This window comes from Panthera uncia, chromosome D2 (genome assembly GCF_023721935.1).
Source record: "Panthera uncia isolate 11264 chromosome D2, Puncia_PCG_1.0, whole genome shotgun sequence".
NCBI classification, from domain to species: Eukaryota; Metazoa; Chordata; class Mammalia; order Carnivora; family Felidae; genus Panthera; species Panthera uncia.
This window is the reverse complement of record NC_064818.1, coordinates 33,018,837-33,041,231: the sequence shown is the minus strand read 5'-3', so window position 1 is coordinate 33,041,231 and position 22,395 is coordinate 33,018,837. Positions and strand designations below refer to the sequence as shown.

The 22,395-nt window shown below is 51.6% G+C and overlaps 2 protein-coding genes across 9 annotated transcripts in view; both read left to right on the top strand.

Annotated features, from left to right (window-relative positions):
• CAMK2G (calcium/calmodulin dependent protein kinase II gamma) overlaps positions 1-13,387 on the top strand; it is an 87,204-nt gene extending 73,817 nt beyond the window's left edge. For 2 of the 6 annotated variants that reach the window (XM_049646230.1, XM_049646235.1), the window contains 8 exons: positions 2,302-2,370; positions 3,509-3,553; positions 5,391-5,439; positions 6,650-6,763; positions 8,784-8,859; positions 9,210-9,304; positions 10,837-11,081; positions 11,527-13,387. In XM_049646230.1, coding sequence (XP_049502187.1) covers positions 2,302-2,370; positions 3,509-3,553; positions 5,391-5,439; positions 6,650-6,763; positions 8,784-8,859; positions 9,210-9,304; positions 10,837-11,069 — 681 coding nt within the window. In that variant the 3' untranslated portion in view covers positions 11,070-11,081; positions 11,527-13,387. Of the gene's footprint in view, positions 1-2,301; positions 2,371-3,508; positions 3,554-5,390; positions 5,440-6,649; positions 6,764-8,783; positions 8,860-9,209; positions 9,313-10,836; positions 11,082-11,526 lie in introns of those variants that run through there. The other 4 variants (XM_049646231.1, XM_049646232.1, XM_049646234.1 and 1 more) reach the window with 4 other exon arrangements.
• Positions 13,388-13,648: 261 nt separating this feature from the next.
• Positions 13,649-22,326, top strand: NDST2 (N-deacetylase and N-sulfotransferase 2). Of its 3 annotated transcripts, XM_049646228.1 has the most exons (15): positions 13,649-14,280; positions 14,955-16,501; positions 16,586-17,926; positions 18,118-18,205; positions 18,521-18,675; positions 18,861-19,046; positions 19,318-19,446; positions 19,578-19,760; positions 19,853-19,949; positions 20,308-20,431; positions 20,570-20,744; positions 20,935-21,105; positions 21,213-21,322; positions 21,493-21,595; positions 21,693-22,326. In XM_049646228.1, the coding sequence occupies exons 3-15, from the start codon at positions 16,922-16,924 to the stop codon at positions 21,816-21,818; spliced, it is 2,652 nt and encodes an 883-aa protein (XP_049502185.1). In that variant the 5' UTR covers positions 13,649-14,280; positions 14,955-16,501; positions 16,586-16,921; the 3' UTR covers positions 21,819-22,326. The 3 variants fall into 3 exon arrangements, with proteins under 3 accessions (XP_049502185.1, XP_049502186.1, XP_049502183.1); XM_049646229.1 differs by having other exon boundaries at positions 14,955-17,926; positions 21,213-21,285; XM_049646226.1 differs by having other exon boundaries at positions 14,955-17,926.
• The last annotated feature ends 69 nt before the right edge of the window (positions 22,327-22,395 follow it).

The following is a 22,395-nucleotide window of genomic DNA, read 5'->3' as shown; positions in this document are numbered from 1 at the left end:
TCTTACCTCCTCTTTCCCCTTCTCTTTCCCTTTCGCTGTGGTGTGTCCAGAAAAGGAAGTCGAGTTCCAGCGTGCACCTAATGGTGAGCCTTGCCTGCCCACCCATCTGCCTCCTCCATGCTGCCTGCGTGCCCGCCTGCCAGCCACGCAAACCCATTCTGCCATGTGCGTGTGCTTCACTCATCCTCACTGCATGTCTGTGCTGTGTGGGCAAGTGTGGCCTGTCCTGCCAAGCAGGGGCCATTGCCCAAGGTTTCCCGGTGACCTAAAAAACGGGCATCGGAATGTATGGTATGGCACCCCCTGCTGCAGAGCTTGGACTGCCTCCAGCAGCCCAGGGCAGGAAGTGAAGCTAGGAGGGACTCGGAGCCAGGTGGCAGTCACAGGGAGAGACCCTCACTCGCTATTGCTCAGGAGGAGAGGCCCTGCTCACTGGGGCCTCCTGCTACAGACTGGCAGCTGGTGGGCATCTGTGTGGTGGGCAGAGGACCTGGTTGTAGGCTCACAGCCCTAAGCCTTACTCTCGGCCTTTTCCCCTATGCAAGTGCCCATTAACAGGCTGTGCCCAACATTTCATCCTTCCCCACCCACCCCTCAGGAGGAGCAGCTGAAAGAATCCAGAGAGCGTACCTTTCTTTCTCATGGGACACAGACCACCAAGGGGAGGGAGCACAGCAGCCTGAATTGTTATGAAACCATCCATTAAAGCCAGAGGTCGGTCCACCTGGGTGACATCTCAGCCTTCTGCAGATATGGCAGGCTTAAGGGCACCCTGGAGTTCTTGCTCCCTGCCAAGATCTCTGTCTCAGCTAGGCTTTGCAGGGAAGGCAGCCTTATCCAATGAGTCCCAAACAGGTCAGACTTAGTAGCTGAGCTAGGGGGGTGGGGAATAGAAGAGAGCAGAGTTTATGTGAGTTTAGACCCACGTCCTGACTATTCCTGGGACCCCTCTCTTCCAGCCTGCAGAGTTCAGTGGAGTCTGGTAGTACTTGGTACCTGGCTTAAGGTTCCATGCCTAGCACTGGGTTTGGGGACATGTCAGCCATTGACAGCAAGCTAGGGTTGGATGCCTTCAGGTCTGGTCTCTAAGGAGCCATAAAAGAAGCCTCCAGTCAAGAAGAAGTAGGACAGTCTTGCTAGCTTTCTGTGTGTGTCCTAGGAAGGAAGAAGCACATCCTAACTGCCAATGTGTCCTCATTTGTGCCCTGCACAGAGATGGTAGCTACATGTTTGTCTCTCTGTCTTTTGAAGAACATGCAGGCATCAGGCTGCTCTTTGGTGGCCACTGGCTCCACTGGGACTCCCAGTGATACTGAGTACATTGGTGAGGGTATCATAAGAAGCAGAGGGGATTGTAAGAGGCAAAAGAGCCTCTTATAGATATGGCTCCCCCACCCCGGAGATCAGCCTCCTTCCTTCCTCACCATCCTCCCCCACCTTCCTTGCTGTGCCATTCAGTATAACATTTCAAAAGGCAAGGAGATATCCCAGTGGTCTGCTGCTGTTAGGAATGTTGGCCCGCTAGGCAGCCTACTCTCCCGGGGGCTGGGTTCTGGGACCATAGCCACAGCCACCCACCCTGGATTCACCTGCCCTGCCTTGGAGTTCTGCTCTCACTCCCAGTTGAGCAAATCCAAGATTTATCAGGCAGAAAATATATCTGTGCCAACTGCATAGCCTTGTCTCTGCTCCCTGGGGGCAGTGGGTGCATTCTGTATCCAAAGTCACATTCCCCCCCTTTCCTCTAGGCGAGGAAATCTCGCCACCATCTTCTAGGCGAGGTTTTTTTTTTTTCTCTTCATGTTCCTCCTCTTTTCAGATCAGGCTCCGAGCTGATGTTTTAAGGGAAAGGAAATGCAGGTGGCAGGTTGAAAGGGCAGCAGGAGACTGCCCACAGATAGGGGACCCAGAGTTTCTGAATTTTGTTCTGCTCTCTTATAAACCACCCTTCTTTTTCCCTGTAAAATAAGAAGATCCTGAATTTCTTTGAGCGAAGTATGATTGTGCAGTGACGTGGCATCTGACATAAGCAGAGATTTCTGGAGAGATGCTTTAAAACAAGCCTCTGGGCTAATCCCACCTTAAGGATGCTTCCAGAGCTAGGTCTCTGGGCCTCTCCCAATACTCCCCTCCTCGGATTGATCATCTCTCCGACCATTGCTCCCATCCACATAGTATTATGGAGGCCACCTCAGGCCTAGCTCCTCCGGGCCAGGCCGGGGGGCAAGGGAGGTCTGGGAGTCGAACCTGAGCAGCTTTGGTAACTCTAGAGGAACTAAACCATCTGTTTTCTTGTCTCAGCCACAGAGCAACAACAAAAACAGTCTCGTAAGCCCAGCCCAAGAGCCCGCGCCCTTGCAGACGGCCATGGTACCTCCTGACTACGGCTTCTCCGCCCCTGCCCCTGGCTGCCTCCCGCTCCTTCTCCCTTCCTCTTCTTGCCCTCCCTCCCAGGCCTCCTTGGCCCTTTCCTTCTAGTCCCTATAGAGCAGGCTGCTTTGTGTACTGCCCTGTGGGCCCCTTCCCCTCATTGTCCCATGTGGCCATGCTCCTTCCCGCACTGCACAACTGCTGCTCCTGCTCCTTTCGCTTTTGGGGGGGAAGAGTGGTCAGGGCTCTCAGCTAAACCTCTCAGCCCCAGGCTGGGCCCCCATGGGTCTGCTGTGGGAGCCGGGAAGGTGAGTGGCTTATAAAAGAAGAGGGTAGGAGCTTTCTTCGGACCTGCACTTCGGTTCTTAGAGGCTCCTTATAAAATCTGCCTCGGCTTCTCCTTTGCAAAGCCTTGAACAAGAAGGAGGGCTGGGGTCCCTTACCTCTGGATGGTGCTGAGGTCTCTGAGTTCCTGGAGAGCCCCATGCTGGGGGCACTGTGTGCTCCCAGAGCACCTTCTGCTAGTGGTGGCTAACTAGAGAGTTAGCATGGGGGGTGACTGGGAGAGAAGGAGGGATAATTGTGCCTGCAGACCCGGACCCTCGTGCTGCCTTATGGCACAACAGGGACAGGAACTCTGGGGAAAGGTGGTAAAGCAAGCAGCTCTCTGGGCTCAGCTTGCTGAGGGGCCATCCTGGGTCTTTCTGGGAGACTAGTCTACTCTCCCTGTGTCCCTTCCTCCTACATACTCCTTGATGAATGCTGTTGGCAGCGCCTGGCCTGGACCCTCAGCCCCACAGCTCCTCCAGTGTACCTGTCCCGTGGGAAAGAACACTCAGATCTAGCAGGAATCAAGGAATCAGGGACAGAGGCCCTTGACCTCTCAGCTTCCCTGGTACCTGCTTTTGTTAAGTGCCAGGCCTCTCCTTCTTTCTCAGCCAGTGCTGTCCCCTAAATCTGGGGTTTCCCAGCTGTCTGGGACCCAGTTGAGCCAGGATATTTTGTCTTGTGGGAATGGCTGGTGGGCAGGCCTCAGTGGTCATCATAGGGTCTGTGATGGGATAAGGATAGGGTCCCTCAGGGAAAAGCTGTAGGTCTGTCCTGAGGTCAAGAGGGTAATTTTCATCTTCTCTCACAGGAGCCACAAACCACCGTGGTGCACAATGCTACAGATGGGATCAAGGTGAGTGGCTCCTGAGCTGGTCTCCTGCTTTATGGATCAGCAGGAAACAGGTGGGCTGGATCACAGGGTCTATGGGTCCTGCAGATGGCAGATGACAGGCCACACCTCGAGGCCACAGTATGTGTGGAGTCCAGGCTGGGAATACCGTGCATTTGTTTGTTTCCTGGACAGCAGTATACTTCAGGCTCTATAGTCAGGCAGGCCTGGGTTTGAATCTGGGGCCACTGTCACTCTGGTGCTCTGCACTTCAATTTGCTTCTCTGTAAATTGAGGATAATAATAATTAAATCTTACTCCATGACTTGTGAGGCTTAAATGGCAGCAATTAGCTAGAAAAACAGACTAGAGTATAACCAGACCCTTAGAACATCCTCCATTGCCTCCCCCTCTATGCCCTCAGTAACTTTGTTTTCACTACTCATGACAAGATAAAAATCTCTCTCCACAGGTGTGGGGGAGGCAGATAATAAACCAAAAACCAAATAAGTAAGATAAAATCCAGTAGTGGTAAATGCTATGAAGAAAATGATACAAAGTAAAAAAAGGGGGGGTGAACAAGGCCTTTAATTAAGTGGCCAGGGAAGAACTTCCCTCAAGAGGTGATTTTTGAGCTAAAAACTAAACAATAGGAAGGAGACAGCTGGGCTGACTCTGGAGCAGAATGCCGTAGACAGGCAGGCTGCAAGTGTAGGAGCTTAGCATGTATACAGAACAGAGGAAATGAAGCAGAGCCTAGAGCATGGAGCCAGGGGAGAGTGGCATGGGGGGAGGGGGGGAAGGGGCGGGGGGGGGGGGGGGGGGGGGGGGGACCGGGGAGGGGGGAGGGGGGGGGGGGGGGGGGGGGGAAGGGGGGCAGGGTGATGATGTTGGAGAAGCAGGCAGGCCTGCTTCGTAGGACTTCATAGTAGTTTGCATTTTATTCCAGCAGTCAGGAGAAGCTATTGGAGGTTCTTAGCAGGAGAGTCATATAGTGTAATTTACACTTTGAAAAGCCCCTCTGGCTGTGTTATGGGCAAGAGCTTTAGGGAGGTAAGCAAGTATGGATGCAGGGGGCCCAGGAAGCTATTGTAGTTCAGGTCCCAGATGTTGGTAACTTGGAATCAAATAGTAGCTGTGCATTTAAAGAGAAGGGGTAGAGGTGCCAGGCTGGCTGGCTCAGTTGGTGGAGCATGTGACTCTTGATCTTGGGGTAGTGAGTTCGAGTCCCATACTGGGTGTAGAGTTACTTAAACATAAAATCTTTTTTAAAAAAAAATGAAGAGTTAAGAGACAGGACTTACTTTGGAGGTAGAACTAAGAGATTTGAATTTAGATTAGATAATTAAGATATAAGAGAAAGAGGGGTGCCTGGGTGGCTCAGTTGGTTAAGCTTCCTACTTGATTTCAGCTCAGGTCACAATCTCAGGGGTTGTGAGTTCGAGCCCCACATCGGGCCCTGTGCTGACAGCTCAGAGCCTGCTTGGGATTCTCTCTCTCCTCTCTCACCACCCCTCTCTACTTGTGCGTTCTCTCTCTCTCTCTCTCTCTCTCTCAAAATAAATGAATAAACATTTTAAAAAAATAGAAAGCAAAGATTCAACCTAGAATCAAACCTAGAAGGTGACTGTAGGTTTTAACAACAAGATAGATATTGTCATTTACTGAGTTGGGGAAGACTTGGGAGGGGATCTGGGAACCCAGGGTGTTATAAAAGTCAGATGGCAAGGGTGAAAATAGAACTTCCTATGATTCTTCCTTGCACCTCCTGTAGGAGCACATACTCTGCTTCTGTTTTGCTCAGTTTCTCTGGTTTCCAAGGGCCTGAGTGTTATAGAAACATGTTCTTTTTGGCCTACAGGGCTCCACAGAGAGCTGCAACACCACCACAGAAGATGAAGACCTCAAAGGTAGGTGCTGGCAGGGTTGGGAAGGGACCCTAGCAGTGTCCCTGGTACCTTGGCTCCAGTGGGGCACCTGTCTTGTCTGTCCCCAGAACTGAGAATGGTGACTCCTTAGACTCTAGGAGAGGGCTTGGAATAAAAGCTACTCTCTGTGGGTTGTGAGGTCCCTGTCTGGCCTGGCTGGGCTAGGCAAGAGGCTTCTCTTTTTTGACCCCAGGTCTGGAATAGCTAACCTAGAGGTTTTCCTAAGCCTTTCCAGGGCCAGGGCTCAGAGAACTGTTCCTGTTGCTGATAATGATGTGACATCGCTGTACAGGGACATCCTGAGCCCCTGCAGAAGTAGCCCTTAAATATAGTGAGTCATTAGTAGGGTGACCAATGGTCCCAATTTCCCTAGGACTGAGGTGATTCCCAGAATGTGGAACTTTCAGTTTTAAAACTAGAACGGTCCTGGGCACGTTGGGATCAGTCACTCTCATCACAAAGTCTTGACATGAATGATGGAGCCAGAACCACATTTGGCCATATCCAGGTGGTCCTGTGAGGACCACCACCCTAAGCTTGGGCCTGGCCAGGAGGGCCAGGGGGTGTGGGAGGGCGTGGCAGGCCAGACCCCTGGGAATCTCTGCCCTGCTCTTTGGTTTGGCCTCCTGGAATTGTTCCCTTTGCCACAGTAAGTGGCCTGAGGCCAGGCTCTCAGAAAAGATGGAGAAATGCTGCAGGACAGAGCTAAGAGAACACACACAGGAGCAGTAAGGGGGCAATAAACCTTTGGGAACGAAAAAAAAAATAGCATAAATGTATAAAGCAATAAACAACAGTACCTCTAGGGCTGCTGGGATTAAGGCCAGAGCAATTCAGTTCTGGTGATGCTGGTGGAGTCAGTGGCTCCTTCACTGCTGGGCTCTTGACCTTGTAGCCTAGCACCCTAGAACATCTTCCCTGGGAGCAGGGGTCCTTGTACAGTCTGTTTGAAGGCTCCTCTGTAAGCCACAAGCCCAAGTCTGTGCACCTTCCCGGGGCTCTCAGCTGGGAGGCCTCTCTGGCAGAGGCGGCAGCGTGGGATGTGGTCCAGTGTCCACAGCAGCCCGAGGCGTTGCCTTGCCCCGGCTCTGCAGTGCCACGGGCTTGGGTCCTGTCTGGCTTGCTCGCTCACCTGCCTTGTTCTGTTTGTTTTGGCTGCTCTGCCTTGCCCTGCCCTGCCCTGGCTGGCTAGCTGCCCCGCTCCGCACTGGGAATGGCAGCTCGGTGCCTGAAGGACGGAGCTCCCGGGACAGAACAGCCCCCTCTGCAGGCATGCAGCCCCAGCCTTCTCTCTGCTCCTCAGCCAGTAAGTGTGAGGGAGGCACAATCTGGCTTCTGTCTCCCTGGCTCGTCCTGAAGCCCCTCAGGGATACCCCCCAGAGCTGTCAGCCCAGCCCAGCTATCTGTCTTAGTAAGCTTGGGGAGCTCGGCCTCTGCTGGGTGGGGGAGCTGATTGGAGGTGCTGTTAATACCAGGCAGGGGCCCCTGGGACCAGGGCCCAAAGACATAAAGAAGAGTGGGTGGAAGAACATGGCATTGTGGGAAGGAATAGAAAGCCACTGGGATATTCAGTGGGCCTTGCCTCAGCAACGAGCCAGGAAGAAAGGCTGAGTCAGAAATCAGGTCAAAGGTGGTGGGAGCGGGGATGATGGTGAAATTGCCATAAGCCAAGAACCGTGTTGGGATTTGGTGTTTCCTGAGGCTCAGCACATCATATTAAGAGCATGAGGCTTGGAGTGAGACAGACTGAGTTTAAATCCCAGCTTCAAAATGTGTGAAGTAGCTTAAACCTCCCAGAGCCTCAGCTTCTTTATCTGTATAATGGGAATAAAATAGCACCTACCTGATAGCACTGTTATGAAAATAAATGAGATAGTAGAATGTCTTGATATGATGCCTTGCTGGATTAATGGTAGCTCATATTTTTATTTTAAGTTGTGTCTGTGTAGAGGATGCCTTTGTCTGCTTCTTTTCCTTCTATTATCTGTCCTTTTAAAGTTTCTAAACACAATCCTCTTCACCCTTAGGGCCCCAGTCAGGTCCTGCAAATGGGTTTGGTGGGTTGGAGAGGGGGTGTGTATGAGTGTGTGTGTGTGTGTGTGTGTGTGTGTGTGTGTTCACATACCTGCTTGCCTCTAGAAAGTGGATACAGCTCGTTTGTTCCCCTAAGATGCTGCTTACTCACCTGGAGCTGCCTCCGTGACAGTACTGGTGGCTATGGGGCCACCACCTGGCTGTATCTTTGGCTGCACTGCCCTCTCCCAGCTGTGCCTCTTGGCTGTGCTGTTCTAATGCTCGCATTTGTCTTGCAGCCTCTCGCTCCTGTGAGGAAAGGCTTGTGGCCTGGGCCAGCCCGGGGCTCTGGTCAGGGTTGGCCTGAGCTCAGCCTGAGCCCTCTCTTACCCTGGTGGCCTCTGCTGATAGTGGTGCTCCCTGTCAGTGAGCTGCCTGTGAGTGTAGGATGCCACCCAAAGTCCCTTGACTTTGGATAGGGTGGAGGTGGGGGGCTCTTTGGGCACCAGTTCTGCCTGCTGTCATTCTGAACCTCGTCTCAGTTTTCTTGGGGGACGCATCCTGGCATGAGAGCTGGTACGAGATTTAGAGCTATTCTAAGGCTCGTCCAGGGTAAATGGAGCCATCTCTCTGGTGAGAGGCTCTGTTTAAAAAGAGTGTTTATAGTTCCAAGATCCTTTATCCCAGAAAAGCCCTGTGGAGGAGATGAGCAGGGTAAAGAGAATTAAGCATCTGTCCCAGGGCTCTGTTCATCCTTGTGGAGCCCTCATCCTTGGCTAGGTTCTGCTCTCAGGCTGGCTGTTGCCCACGACTAGGTTCTGGACCACTGAATGAGGGCTGGGGTGGTGTAGTGGTGGTGGTAATTGAGACCTGACTGAGCCCCTTCAGGTGAGAGAAGTAAGTGGGTGGTGGAAACAGCCATATCAGGAGATGCTTCTTAGGCTGAATGTGCTGGGGATGGGGTAGAGAGTCTGGTCAGAGTATTCATGATGGCTAGGCTCCTCAACTGTAAAAGACAAGAGTGTTTTTTGCATCCTGGTTGTTGATGGAGAGGGAGACAAAGGCCAGGGAGCCATAACCAGTGGGTGGGCTTCAGGAGGAGGGGGCCATTAGCTCTACAGACAACAGAGAAGGAATGAAGAGAAAAGTGGGCTCACTCTTCTGCAGAGGGCCTTAATGTTAAAGACAGAGAAGAGGGATGTCTTTGTCACAGAGATCACAGGGGATTCTCTGAAGGATTGGGGAGGGTTCTCTGTCACTTGGGAGCTCCTCAATCCCGTGCAGGTAAATTGCTGGATATTTCCCCCCCGCAGTGCGGAAACAGGAGATCATTAAGATCACAGAACAACTGATTGAGGCCATCAACAATGGGGACTTTGAAGCCTACACGTGAGTAGAGACCCATTTCCTTGAGACCCAAGTCAACTCTAGAAGCCTTCCCTCTTCCCCAAAATCAGCTTGGACCCTGGGAAAAGGGAAGGCTGGGCCTTGGGCACAATGCTTGAATTAAATACCAGGCCCTTGGGCTGGAATCCCTCCCAGATAGATACCCTATGATAATACCCCACCCCCACCCACCCCCATTCCCCACCCCTGCCATGGTGTCTTGGTGGTGGGCTGAGAGGGTAAGACCCTAAGATCTTAGCCATCTTGTCAGACCTAGCCCGCAGCTAACATGCTGCAGGAAGAAAGACAAGTAATCCTATAGGAGACTGACAGGCTATTTTTTTTTTCTGCAGGAAGATTTGCGATCCAGGCCTCACTTCCTTTGAACCCGAGGCCCTTGGTAACCTCGTGGAGGGGATGGATTTCCATAAGTTTTACTTTGAGAATCGTGAGTGGGTTCGTGCTGCTGATATACTCCTGCCTGACCCTTTACCCCCTTTGCCTCTGTCCCTGCTCACCATCTCCTCTTCCCAGTTGCCTGCTTTTCCCTTATTTGACCTGCTTGGCTGCACCTTGTTCTATGTGTTTGCTTCCTTGTGCCCTGAGGATGGTCTTAAACTGACACCTTTGAAGGACTTGCTTCAGAGCCCCACGTGCCCCGTCATTCTGCAGCTGCTTTGTGGCACAATCAGGGTCACGATTTCTTTAAGCCTCACCTCTTTCCACAATGACTGGAAACCACTGAAATTAGGTTGAGATGACGTCAGCAAGTAGTAATGAAGCTCTGTATGTATAGATTTCACAGTAGAGGAAATTAAAACCAGGATAAGAATGTACAAGCAAGTAGCAGGGCACTGTGGGTGATTTGTGAGATCAGAAGTTGTGGCTAGGGGCCTCCTGAATATGGAGGGAAGTAGTCCTGGCTGAGGGGCTGTACACTCTGGACTCTGGACAGTTCGTGGAAGTTCCAGGGAATAAGAAGATGAATCACCACCTCCTCCTGTCTTTCTCTCCACTTTCTAGCACCCTCCTCCTCCCTATTTTTTTTTTTTTTTCTTTTCTTTCCCATTTTATCCTGGGCCTTCCCCCATCCTGCCCTGAGGTTTGTTTTTTTTGTTTTTTTGTTTTTTTTTTTTTTTTTTTTGTGGCTTTTTTTTTTGTCACAGTTTTTTTCTACTAACTACCATCCTCTCCATGTCGGCTGCAAATGTAAACCCTTGGCTATCTAAGTAATTCTGTTAGCCAGAAGCAGTTTCAGAGATTATAGAAGCCCTAGGGAGGGTCTCAGGTAGACCCTGTCTAACATTTGAAATGAATTAAAATGTGAATCTCATTAAAAGCAACACAGTTCACAGTGTTCGCTGATAATGGCAATCCAACTTCTTTTGGCCTTCCCGCAGCAGAATCTGGGAACCCTAGGAATATCCTGAGCTTGGTGCTTTGGTGATTCTATTTTAACTTTGGACATTTTTTTTTTCCAAATCACAAATCAATTTTGAAATCTTAAGCTCTTGATTTTGCTCTGCAGCCAGTTAGGGACAAGCCAACCCTTACGAAATCTAAACATCGGCCTGGAAGAATGGAAAGATCATAGGCTTTAGTTAGGAGTCAGATGGTCCTGAGTTCAAATGTTGTGTGATTTGGGAAAATTACTTAACCTCCTTGAGCCTGCTTCATTATTTCATAATAAAGAAAATAATATTGACCAAGAAATAATAGTTTATGTATGTAAAACCCCTAGTGCAATGTCTGATTAAAGTAGTAGTTGCTATTATCATTGTTCTCCACCTCTTTCTTCCATTTGGATAACTGAGACTACTGTTATGGGGTTTCCTGGCCTTTGGTGTATGGGGGACTTAGGGACTCCCAGAACGGTTGCTGGAAAAGAGGGTGAGACCTGGAAGAGCAGGCTGGGAGGAAAATGTCAGTGCCCAGGCCTGATGCCCTCCTACCTACTGCACTCTGCCTTGCCCCCTGCAGTTCTATCCAAGAACAGCAAGCCCATCCACACCACCATCCTGAACCCGCACGTCCACGTGATTGGGGAGGACGCAGCTTGCATCGCCTACATCCGCCTCACCCAGTACATCGATGGGCAGGGTCGGCCTCGCACCAGCCAGTCGGAGGAGACCCGGGTCTGGCACCGCCGGGATGGCAAGTGGCTCAATGTCCACTATCACTGCTCAGGAGCCCCTGCTGCACCGCTGCAGTGAGCTCAGCCACAGGTGCACCTGGTGGGGGGGGTGAGGAGGGGGACAGATGGGATCAGAGGAGGAAGAGGAGGTTGAGAAATGGCACTAGGGGAAGAGATATGGATCATCCCAGGGGAGTGGCAAAGGCTGTCAGACAGACTTGTGTCTGGCCCTAGGACTCTAAGTTGGGTGACTTTGGACAGGTTACTTCCCTACCCTAAGCCTGTTTCCTTAGCTGTCAAAAAAGAGAGAAAGAGTGGTACCTACTTCATTGAGTTGTAAGGATTAAATAAGATACTCAGAAGTAAAGCATTTGCTTAGCAAATGTGAAGCAATGTTATATTTAAATGCTAGCTTCTCCCCCATCCTCCACCTTCTCAGGCAGACTTGGCCACGTGTCTAGTGTGTTTAAGTCCCTGGAACTCATCTGTGTGCTTATTGTCCTTTGTTCTGTTACCACGTCTGTCCTCTTTGACAGGGGCATTAGGAGATCCCAGCCGGAGGTCAAACCTTCGCAGCCAGTGGCTCTGGAGGGCCTGAGTGACAGCGGCAGTCCTGTTCGTTTGAGGTTTAAAACAATTAAATTACAAAGCGGCAGCAGCCAATGCACGCCCCTGCATGCAGCCCTCCCGCCCGCCCTTCGTGTCTGTCTCTGCTGTACCGAGGTGTTTTTTACATTTAAGAAAAAAAAAGAAAAAAAGATTGTTTAAAAAAAAAATGGAATCCATACCATGATGCGTTTTAAAACCACCGATAGCCCTTGGGCTGGCAAGAAGGCAGGAGTTTGTGTGACACCCATCCTGGCATGAGCAGCCGGCTCACCCACCAGCCCTGAAGAGGTGAGCTCGGCCTCTGGCCTCCGTGGACTCAGGGGACCAGGCAAGAACTCTGACAGAGCTTTAGGGGCTGTGATGTGATTGCAGCCCCTGAGGTGGCCTGCCTGCCCCAGGTCTAGGAATGGACTTCTTCTGAACTTGCATAGCGCCTAGAATGAGGCTGATGAGAACATCGTGGCCATCAGACCTACTTGTGAGAGAACACAGAGCTCCCAGCCTGCTGTGGAGGCAGCTGAGAAGCAGTGGCCTCGGGACTGAGGGCCTGGACGTTGCTGTACTGTTCCATTTAGTGTAGAAAGGAAGAGAATTGGTGCTGCAGAAGTGTGTCCGCCACAAAGCTGTTGAGAAACCTCGTGTTAGTCTGACATGTACTCACTTACTCATCCATTTCTATAGGATGCACAATGCACGTGGGCCCTGATACTGAGGCCCAATACCTGCAGCTGGGAAAGGGGAGGGGTTGCTGCTTTGCTTTGTGTTTGTTTTCTTATAACTTAGCAAGGAGAGAGCCAGGCCCTGGTCAGGGCTCCCCTTGCTGCCTTTGGCAGTTCTGTTTCTGTGCTGATTTGGACCATCTTTGTCTTGACTTTTCATTGTGGTGGTCCCCGTGCTGACCCTCATCTGGGCCTGGGCCCTCTGCCAAGTGCCCCTGTGGGATGGGAGGAGTGAGGCAGCGGGATTGAGTTGATGGTTGTTTCTATGCATTCAGGCTGCCCTCAGGACTGCCTCCCTTCTTACTCTTCCCTTGCTGCACGCCCATCTCTTTACCTGTCTTTGAGATTGACCTGACTGCTCTGGCAAGAAGAGATGTTCTCTTTAAAGAGGCCTCTCTACTGACCAACTGAAGTATATGACTTACTGCTGGACAATCTGCATGGGCATCACCCCCCCTCACCTGCATGTACCCAAAAGAGGTGTCCAGAGCCAAGGCTCCTACATTCATTGTCCCTCTCTGTGCTCAAGGAGTTCCATTCCAGGAAGGAAAGATCTATACCCTAAGCAGATAGCAGAGAAGATAATGGAGGAGCAACTGGTCATGGCCTTGGTTTCCCCCAGAACAACTATGCAGACTTATCTGCACAAATATCTGCACTATTGGGGGAAAGGTGGGTAAATCCCAGCTTCCTGAACTATCTTCAGGAGGCACAGGAGCTGGGAGAAGAGGCAGAGCTACAGGTTTACCTTGGAGCCAGCTGAGAAGAGAGCAGACTCACAGGTGCTGGTGCTTGGGTTTAGCCAGGCTCCTCTGAGCACCTCATGCATGCCTCAGCCCCTGGGCCCCAGCCCTTTCTTGCCCTGCAGCCTGCAGTACCAGCACGCAGACGCCTTCACCACAGGGTTTGGTTTTGCTGGCTTGAAGACAAATGGTCTTAGAGTTCATTAAGACCCATAGCTTCATATGGCTGCTCCAGCCCCACTTCTTAGCATTCTTATTCCTCTTCTGGGGCTAATGTCAGCATCTATAGACAATAGACTATAAAAAAAAAAAAATCACCTTTTAAACAGGAAATGGAAGGCATTTGATGCAGAATTTTTGCATGATGACATAGAAATAATTTAAAAATAGTTAGTGTTTGTTCTGAATGTTGGTAGACCCTTCATAGCTTTGTTACAATGAAACCTTGAACTGAAGATATTTAATAAAATAACCTTTAAACAGTCCATTGTGTTACTGCTGTTGGAAGCTTATGGCCAAAGGCTGATTTGAGCAGCCTGGGTTACAAGCCTTCAGATGAGGAGAAGTAGCTTCTCCCACTCCCTTTGGGCCCACTTTAAAATAAAACTTCCTCAAACTCATCAACCTCCAACTGGTCCACTGGGCTGCTGAGGCGAGTTTGGGGTGGAGAGAAAAGATGTGGACCCTTAGCTGGCGGGCTAGGGGTCTCGCCCCGCCCCCGGGCCCCGCCCGCGTCACGGGCTGCCCCGCCCCCTTCGCCCCTCAGTGGCCCGACTCGGCTCCCCCTTCGCAGGGCTGAGTGGACGAGCCCGAACCCTGGGCCCGCCCCTGCCCCGGGAGCCGCGGCGCCCGACGCTCGCCAGACTGTGCCACCGGGCGGGGAGGAGGGGGTGCGCCTCTGCGGGCGGGGCGCGCAGCCCGCCGTCTCGGAGGCCGAGGCTCGACCGAGCGCTACGGAGGACTGTTCGGCCGCCCAGCACCTCGGCAGTGCAGCTGCCAGGCCCGGACTCTGCGGGGACCTGAGGGCGTCACGAGCGGCAGCGAGCCGCCTCCCCCCACCCCGGGTGGGAGCGGTGGTTGGGCCCGGCTGCGGCAGAGCGTTCTCTCGGAGATGGCGGAGCCGCCGCGACGCGGCCCAAGGCCCCGAGAGCTGGGAAGCCGGGCAGCCCCGGGACGCGGCGGAGCCCGGGGACAGCGGGGACGCCGCCTAGTCCGCCGGGTGAGCCGCCCTTGAGGGTAACCACCCCCCACTCAGAGGGTGGCCCCCACCCACGGTCGCCCGCAGTCCCTCCCCTCACAGACTTCCCTCAGTGTTGCCACCATAACCACCCGCGGGGTTGTCCCGGGCGGCCCTCAGCGCGGCCCAGCGCTCCCCTCTCCTGCGTCCCCTCCACTAGTCTCCCTCCTAGTTGCTTCATTTCCCTCAGTAGGGGGCTCCTCCTCCCCTCGGGGCTCTCCCAGCCCAATGCCTGCCTCGATGTCACCCCAAGCTCTCCTCGGCGTGTCCCTTGCCCGGTCCCCATCTGGCGCTCCCTTCATATCCACCTGTGACCCCATGTCCCCCTCAGCAGGGACCCTCTACCTGTGACTCCTGGTATGGCAGCCCCGCATTCCCACGTCGCTCGCTCCTCGGTAGCCACCACCCCCCCCCCCCCCTCCCGCGGCATCTGCACCACTTGTCTCCCCGCCTTCCCTGGTTCCTCTCACTAGTGCTGTCGCCCAGCCCAGGCCTGGGGGACCCCTTTGGTTTCTGCCTCAGAAACCTCCCGCTGCTGCTCACACGTACAGCAACCCTTTCCCCGCGTTCCTACTTCGGCATCTGTCATCCCATCCCACACTCGACCCCAATAGCTCCCTCAGCACCCCTTCCCTAAATATTGCTGCTTCTTCTAGGTGTGAAGCCAACATGCAGTGGTTAAGAACCCGGGCTGTGGAGCTCGACAGGCCTGACTTTGAATCCCAGTTCCTCCACTGACTGACTGAGCTGTGTGATCCTGGGCAAGTGACTAAGCTTCTCTGGACCTCAAATTACTCACATGTAAAATGGGGATAATAATAGTGTCTGCCTCTTACCTACCTTCCAGGGCTGACGTGAGCATTAAATATATGGAAAGCTCTTGGAAGAATGTCTGACAAAGAGTAAGCTCTCACTATTTACAATTATTCTTAACAGTAATGGGGGAGACACCCTGAGTGTCCACTTCGTGCCAGTGAGGACTTCTCACTACTGTGTTTTCCCTAAAGAGTTTCCTTTAATTCTTAGGATTCACCCCTTCCCATCACTATTTCAGTCCTCTCCCCAGCTTTCTTTTCATGTCAATTTTACCCAGGCCAAAGCTGAACTGTTCTTAAATCATCTCTCTCAATTCTGAGGAACCCTGTCTCTGCCTGATCTCACCCCTGAGATGTATATGCCTGGGAGTGGGTAGCAGAGAAGGATTGCCAGTCCCTGGCCTTACTAGGAATGGCTAAGCTGGAGAGAACAACAATAAAGCTTCTAGAAGCAGTCTATATATTTAAGAAAACAGTCTCCAAAATTAGGTCTCCCTGAAACTGTTTTCTGATCACACTGTCCTTACCCCTTTCTTACTGGTTGGGTATGACTTAAGCTGTTGTAGCTCTCATCCAGCCCCACTAAGTTTGCTATCTTTTTGTAACAGGATTCAATCCCTCATGTCTCCATAGGCTAGCTCAGGACCCTTCTGAGCTGTTCAGTGATGAGGATATAGTATCACCTAGACTAAGTTAGGAAGGTGAACTGAAGTGATAGGAAGACAGACTGGACTCAGCCCTCTGGCTTCTCTCAGGCCCCAGTGATGTGGTCTGCCCTGGGGCTACATTTTTATCACTCTCTGACACTCGTGCAGGTGAGATGAAGGACAGGGGATGAGTAATTTTTCACAAGTAATAGAAAAGAGAGTTTCTGGGTTTGGAAGTGAATCAAATGATTAGGTAGCACCATTTCTTTTACCTTTCGAATCTCCCCACCCCCCACCATAGTGTTCTCCTCACTACAAGTTCATTAGTGCTTCTAGCTTGTGATGTTGGGTTTGATTGATGAGGAAGATTAACAGACTCATGACTTTCCTCTTATCTGATATTTCATTGGAGCACGGGACTTGTGGGGCTTTCTGTCCCTTCCTCACAGAACGACCAGAGCTCCTGCTGGCTGGCCAACTGCTTAGTCGTGGGCTGGGAACTTCTTCCAGAGCAGGTTCATTTTCACCCTCCTAAGCTGTTTGGTCTCCTTTTGATGGGAGATTTGTTCCCTTCCAGCCCTTGAATATACTGCTCTAGCTCTGAGCTTAGCTCAGGAAGGAGAATTTATATTCTAAGAAAGGCAACAAGCTATGAAGTGAAGATATGAGACTCAGATTGTGTTGTTCTTCTACAGGAGTTTTTTTTTTTTTTTGGAGAACAAATCATCCTGTGAGCAGGAGGTAAGAGAGATGGGTGAAGAGGGGAATGGGTTGATGATACACTTTCAGGTGGAGAAGTAACCCATTGATTTTTCTGTGTTACAGATAGTGAGGGCAGGGATTATGAACTTTGTTGACCTCTAATGTGAGGAGCTCAGCAGGACCAAGAGTGGAGCCTGGCTAGATTTGCATCCTGAAGCCATGGGCCAGGGGGCCATGGTGACTTGAGACCAGTGGACTGTGTCCAGTTGCCCCTCGTTGCCCCTTCTAACTCCCCTACCCTAAAGTAAGGGGAGTTGGCTCCAACTTTTCAGGGAACTGACCCTGAGGAAATCATTTTCCCTTACTTTCCTATCCTACCCTCTTAAGAGAGCCCAGCCTATAGAACTCCTACCTCCCATCCCCTGAGGTAGACCCCATCCCTGCCTCCCCTTCCCCGCCATGCTCAAGCTGTGGAAGGTGGTACGCCCAGCTCGGCAGCTGGAACTGCACCGCCTCATACTGCTGCTGATCGCTTTCAGTCTGGGCTCCATGGGCTTCCTGGCTTACTACGTATCCACCAGCCCCAAGGCCAAGGAACCCTTGCCCCTGCCCTTGGGAGACTGCAGCAGTGGTGGAGCAGCTGGCCCTGGCCCTGTACGTCCACCAGTCCCACCACGGCCCCCCAGGCCACCAGAGACAGCTCGAACTGAACCTGTGGTCCTTGTGTTTGTGGAGAGTGCATACTCACAGCTGGGGCAGGAGATTGTGGCCATCTTGGAGTCTAGTCGTTTTCGTTATAGCACTGAGCTAGCACCCGGCCGAGGGGACATGCCCACACTGACTGATCATACCCGTGGCCGCTATGTCTTGGTCATTTATGAAAACCTGCTCAAGTATGTCAACCTGGATGCCTGGAGTCGGGAACTGTTAGACCGGTACTGTGTGGAGTACGGTGTGGGCATCATTGGGTTTTTCCGAGCCCATGAACATAGCCTACTGAGTGCCCAGCTCAAGGGTTTTCCCCTTTTCCTACACTCAAACTTGGGGCTCCGGGACTACCAAGTGAATCCTTCTGCCCCCTTACTGCATCTCACACGCCCCAGCCGCCTGGAACCTGGGCCGCTGCCTGGTGATGACTGGACCATCTTCCAATCCAATCATAGCACATATGAACCAGTGCTTCTTGCCAGCCTTCGGCCAGCTGAATCCCCTGTGCCAGGACCAGTGCCTCGCCGGACCCGGCTTCCCACTGTCGTACAAGACCTGGGGCTTCATGATGGCATCCAGCGGGTGCTCTTTGGCCATGGCCTTTCCTTCTGGCTCCACAAACTTGTTTTTGTTGATGCTGTTGCATACCTCACTGGCAAGCGCCTCTGCCTAGACCTTGACCGCTACATCTTGGTAGACATTGATGACATCTTTGTGGGCAAGGAAGGTACCCGCATGAAGGTGGCTGATGTTGAGGTCAGTCTTTTTCCTGACTCAAATTTCTTTCCTTAGAAGCTGTTTCAAGCTCTGTCCTATCAGACTCCCTTGATTCTGAGCTTGTCATAGGTATACTCCCTGCCCTTTTCAGGCAGGAAGAACATTACTTTTCATTTTTCTCCTGATCAGTCTGCTCTCATGATTTCTTGTGTTCCTGCTACTCTTCCCAGGCTCTGTTGACCACCCAGAACAAACTCAGGACCTTAGTCCCCAACTTCACTTTCAACTTGGGCTTCTCGGGCAAGTTCTATCATACTGGTGAGTGTATTCCCCTGTTCCTTCAGCATATCTGTCTTAGTTTGGACTGTTCCTTCACTGTTCATCTTCCTGGGCAGGCAAGTTGGAGAAAAGGGGCAGGGTTTGGGGTCAAAATATGGTGAGGAGCTAGCGGTGGATATGAACTTAGGTTAGCATGGGTGGCTGAAGAGCAAGTCAGCAGTGGGGCAAAATAGTCTCAGGTGGGCAGAGGTCAGCAATCTTATCCCAAGAATGGAAGATGGTCAGTGTTGTTACAGAACAGAGGAGGGCACAGGGCCTGACTGGCTGTGGTCAGTGGTCAGTGTGTGGTCATAGGGACAGAGGAGGAGGATGCAGGGGACGACATGCTGCTGAAGCACCGCAAAGAGTTCTGGTGGTTCCCCCACATGTGGAGCCACATGCAGCCACACCTGTTCCACAATCGCTCCGTGCTGGCTGACCAGATGAGGCTCAACAAACAGTTTGCTCTGGTGAGACCCTTGGATCTGTTCCCCATACTTTTTCCCAGAGATAATGATTCCTTTTCAACCTTCCCCTAATGGGCTGCCCTTTCCCTACCCTTTCCATTTTTCTTTCTGTGGAGGTATCCCCACCCTCTTTACCCTCTACTCCCTGAACCTCACCAGGTCCTGGTGAGAATCTATGCCATTCCCAGGAACATGGGATTCCCACGGATCTGGGGTATGCTGTGGCCCCCCACCACTCGGGTGTATACCCCATCCACACGCAACTCTATGAGGCCTGGAAATCTGTGTGGGGCATCCAGGTGACCAGCACTGAGGAATATCCCCATCTCCGCCCTGCCCGCTACCGCCGTGGCTTCATTCACAATGGCATTATGGTGAGGGACCCCTGATACAAACCTGAATCAAACTCCTACATTTAGACAGCCACCAACCTGCACTGACCTGTGTCCTCTCAACTGCCAGTCCAAGTTCACATAATAGGGGGTAAAGGGGTGAAAAGTCATAATGCACATAGTAAGAGTTTTATTGGTGTAACTCAGTACTTTACAAACCCAGGGAATCCTAATGCCTTAGGTCTTTTGTCCCTTATTTATTTTTCATTCTGCCTTTCAAATCTCATGTTAGTTTGTTTTTTCCTTCTTCTAGGTATTACCACGGCAGACGTGTGGACTCTTCACTCACACAATCTTCTATAATGAATATCCTGGAGGCTCTCGTGAACTAGACCGGAGCATCCGAGGTGGAGAGCTCTTTCTGACAGTGCTGCTTAATCCGGTAAGGTGCTGAGAGGAAGGGCTAGAAGATTGGAGAGCTGAAGTGTACGTAGGCTGGGAACTTTGCTCACCAAGCCTGATTCTGAGGTGGGGTAGGCTCTCTAATTCTGACACGCAGGCTCCCTCTTGCAGATCAGCATTTTTATGACCCATCTGTCAAATTATGGAAATGATCGGCTGGGCCTGTATACCTTTGAGAGCCTGGTGCGTTTCCTTCAATGCTGGACACGGCTGCGCCTACAGACCCTTCCTCCTGTCCCTCTTGCACGAAAGTACTTTGAACTGTTCCCTCAAGAGCGAAGCCCCCTTTGGCAGGTATGGTTGGAGCTCAGGCTGACCAGAGACGTGATGGGGGTGGAGAGAGTTGAAGAAAAGATGAAACATCTGATTCTTGGCCTCACCTTCAGAATCCCTGTGATGACAAGAGGCACAAAGATATCTGGTCCAAGGAGAAAACCTGTGATCGGCTACCCAAGTTCTTGATTGTGGGACCCCAGAAAACAGGTGAATCGTCCTTAGCCAACTTCTCTTGCCCTGCCTTAAGCCCAAAGGATTCTTTGGCCAAGGAATTCCCTTCTCATACCCACCTCTCCTTAATCCAGTCTCTTGAGACAGTGATTCTTAATCCTGAATCAGAATCATCTGTGGTTTGTTTTTTTTAAAGATCCACAAGTGATTCTGATGCAGTCAAGGCTGAGAACTATTTTAACTTCCCTGGGTCTCACTGTCTTTTCCTTCTCTCACTCTAGTTTGTCCAAAGGGGATATTACTACTCAGAGTGGTTATTTTCTCACCTCCTTAAAATTCATATTGTTGATCTGGCTTCTTTCCCAAAATAGCCTCGACCTTCTCTCCCATTTAGGGACCACAGCTATTCACTTCTTCCTGAGCCTGCACCCAGCTGTGACTAGCAGCTTCCCTAGCCCCAGCACCTTTGAGGAGATTCAGTTCTTCAACGGCCCTAATTACCACAAGGGTATTGATTGGTGAGACTGGGACCCTTTGTAATGCTTCTCAGAGGAACATTCCCTTCCCTCCAAATCCTCATTCCAGCTTCCACCAGTGCAGGTATCTGGCCCCTTCATGCTGCAAATTCTCTGCCTCTCCTCTGTGCTACTTCCTAGGTACATGGACTTCTTCCCTGTCCCTTCCAATGCCAGCACTGACTTTCTCTTTGAAAAAAGTGCCACCTACTTTGACTCAGAGGTTGTACCACGTCGGGGGGCTGCCCTTCTGCCACGAGCCAAGATCATCACTGTGCTCACCAACCCTGCTGACAGGGCCTACTCCTGGTATCAGGTGAGCCTGAAGCTAGGGATACATTAGGGCTTAAGTGAGGGAGGTGGTGACTGCTAGAGACAGAAAGGAAGAGGGTAGGGAAACTAAATTGCTTTGGTGTGGGATTCCTATGTTGTGTATTCATCAGATCAAGAGTAGGGCAGAATAATTCTATCAAATCACCCATCCTTTCCTATTCCTTGTCCTTCAGCACCAGCGAGCACATGGAGACCCAGCTGCTCTGAATTATACTTTCTACCAGGTGATTTCAGCCTCCTCTCAGGCCCCTCTGGCACTTCGCTCCCTGCAGAACCGCTGTCTTGTCCCTGGCTACTATTCCACCCATCTGCAGCGCTGGCTGACTTACTACCCCTCTGGACAGGTACATGCCCCCCAGTAGCCTTTGTTGGGGTCCCCCTTCCCTTCTTTGTCCCTTCAGCCTAGAGGCTTCTAAGGAATACAGAGGGAACTACATCTCTGTCCCTTTAGTTGCTGATTGTGGATGGGCAAGAGCTGCGTACCAACCCAGCTGCCTCAATGGAGAGCATCCAGAAGTTCCTGGGTATCACACCCTTTCTGAACTACACACGGACCCTCAGGTGGGAGAGCATGACCCAGGGGAGGAGGAATCGGGGAAATGGGGAAACAGGTTGACCATGTCTGTTTGGAAGAGACATGTGTCCCTGTGAGCTGGGAGAGGTAATATACATTTATGGGGCTTGAATTTTCTTTTCTCCCTACCAATTAATGCCCTTTTGCTATTGAGCAGGTTTGATGAAGATAAGGGATTCTGGTGCCAGGGACTTGAAGGTGGGAAGACTCGTTGTCTGGGCAAAAGCAAAGGCCGGAGGTATCCGGATATGGACACTGAGGTGAGTAAAGCCTCAGACAAGGTATCCCTCTCTACCTCTGAGGTCTCATCCTACGTCCCACTCCTTACCATTTCTGCCTCCATTTTTCTCCTCTCAGTCCCGCCTTTTTCTTATGGATTTTTTCCGGAACCACAATTTGGATCTGTCGAAGCTGCTAAGCCGGCTTGGACAGCCAGTGCCCTCATGGCTTCGGGAAGAACTGCAACATTCCAGTCTGGGCTGATGTCCAGGCCTCCTGTACCAGCAAAAGCGCCCCACTACCCTAAAGGGCAAGCCCAGAGCAGGGCCCACAAGGGGTATTAGAGTGGCCCAGCCCCTGCCCCTTCTACCTCAGTGGCCCCCAGGCCTGGGATGGCTGAGAAGGAAAGGGCAGTCCTTTCCCATACCTCTAGGGTCTTATAAAGGGGCTTCCCTTGATACCCCACATCATGGTACTAGCCACCTTCAACCCATGGTCTTTGAAGGTGGGTGAGAATGAAAGGGTCCAGGCAAGGTGTAGAGGAACTTATTAATCCAGTGATTTCCCTCTTCATTCTCAGCAGTATATCTATCTATACCTGGCTATGGGAGGGACCCCCCCCCCACTGTGGGATCAATGGGATCTACCTGTGGCCCGGCCTCCCTAATGTCATTCACATTGAATGGGGATGAGGCCGGACAGTGGCTCATAGAGCTGAGTATGAGCCCTAGCTGTGGGCTAGAAATGTCCTTAATAAACATCCTTATTTTTCTGTTTTGTCTGCCTCACTGGAGTGGGAGAAACTTAGAATAAAGGAAGTATCAGTCTTTTCCCCCACCCC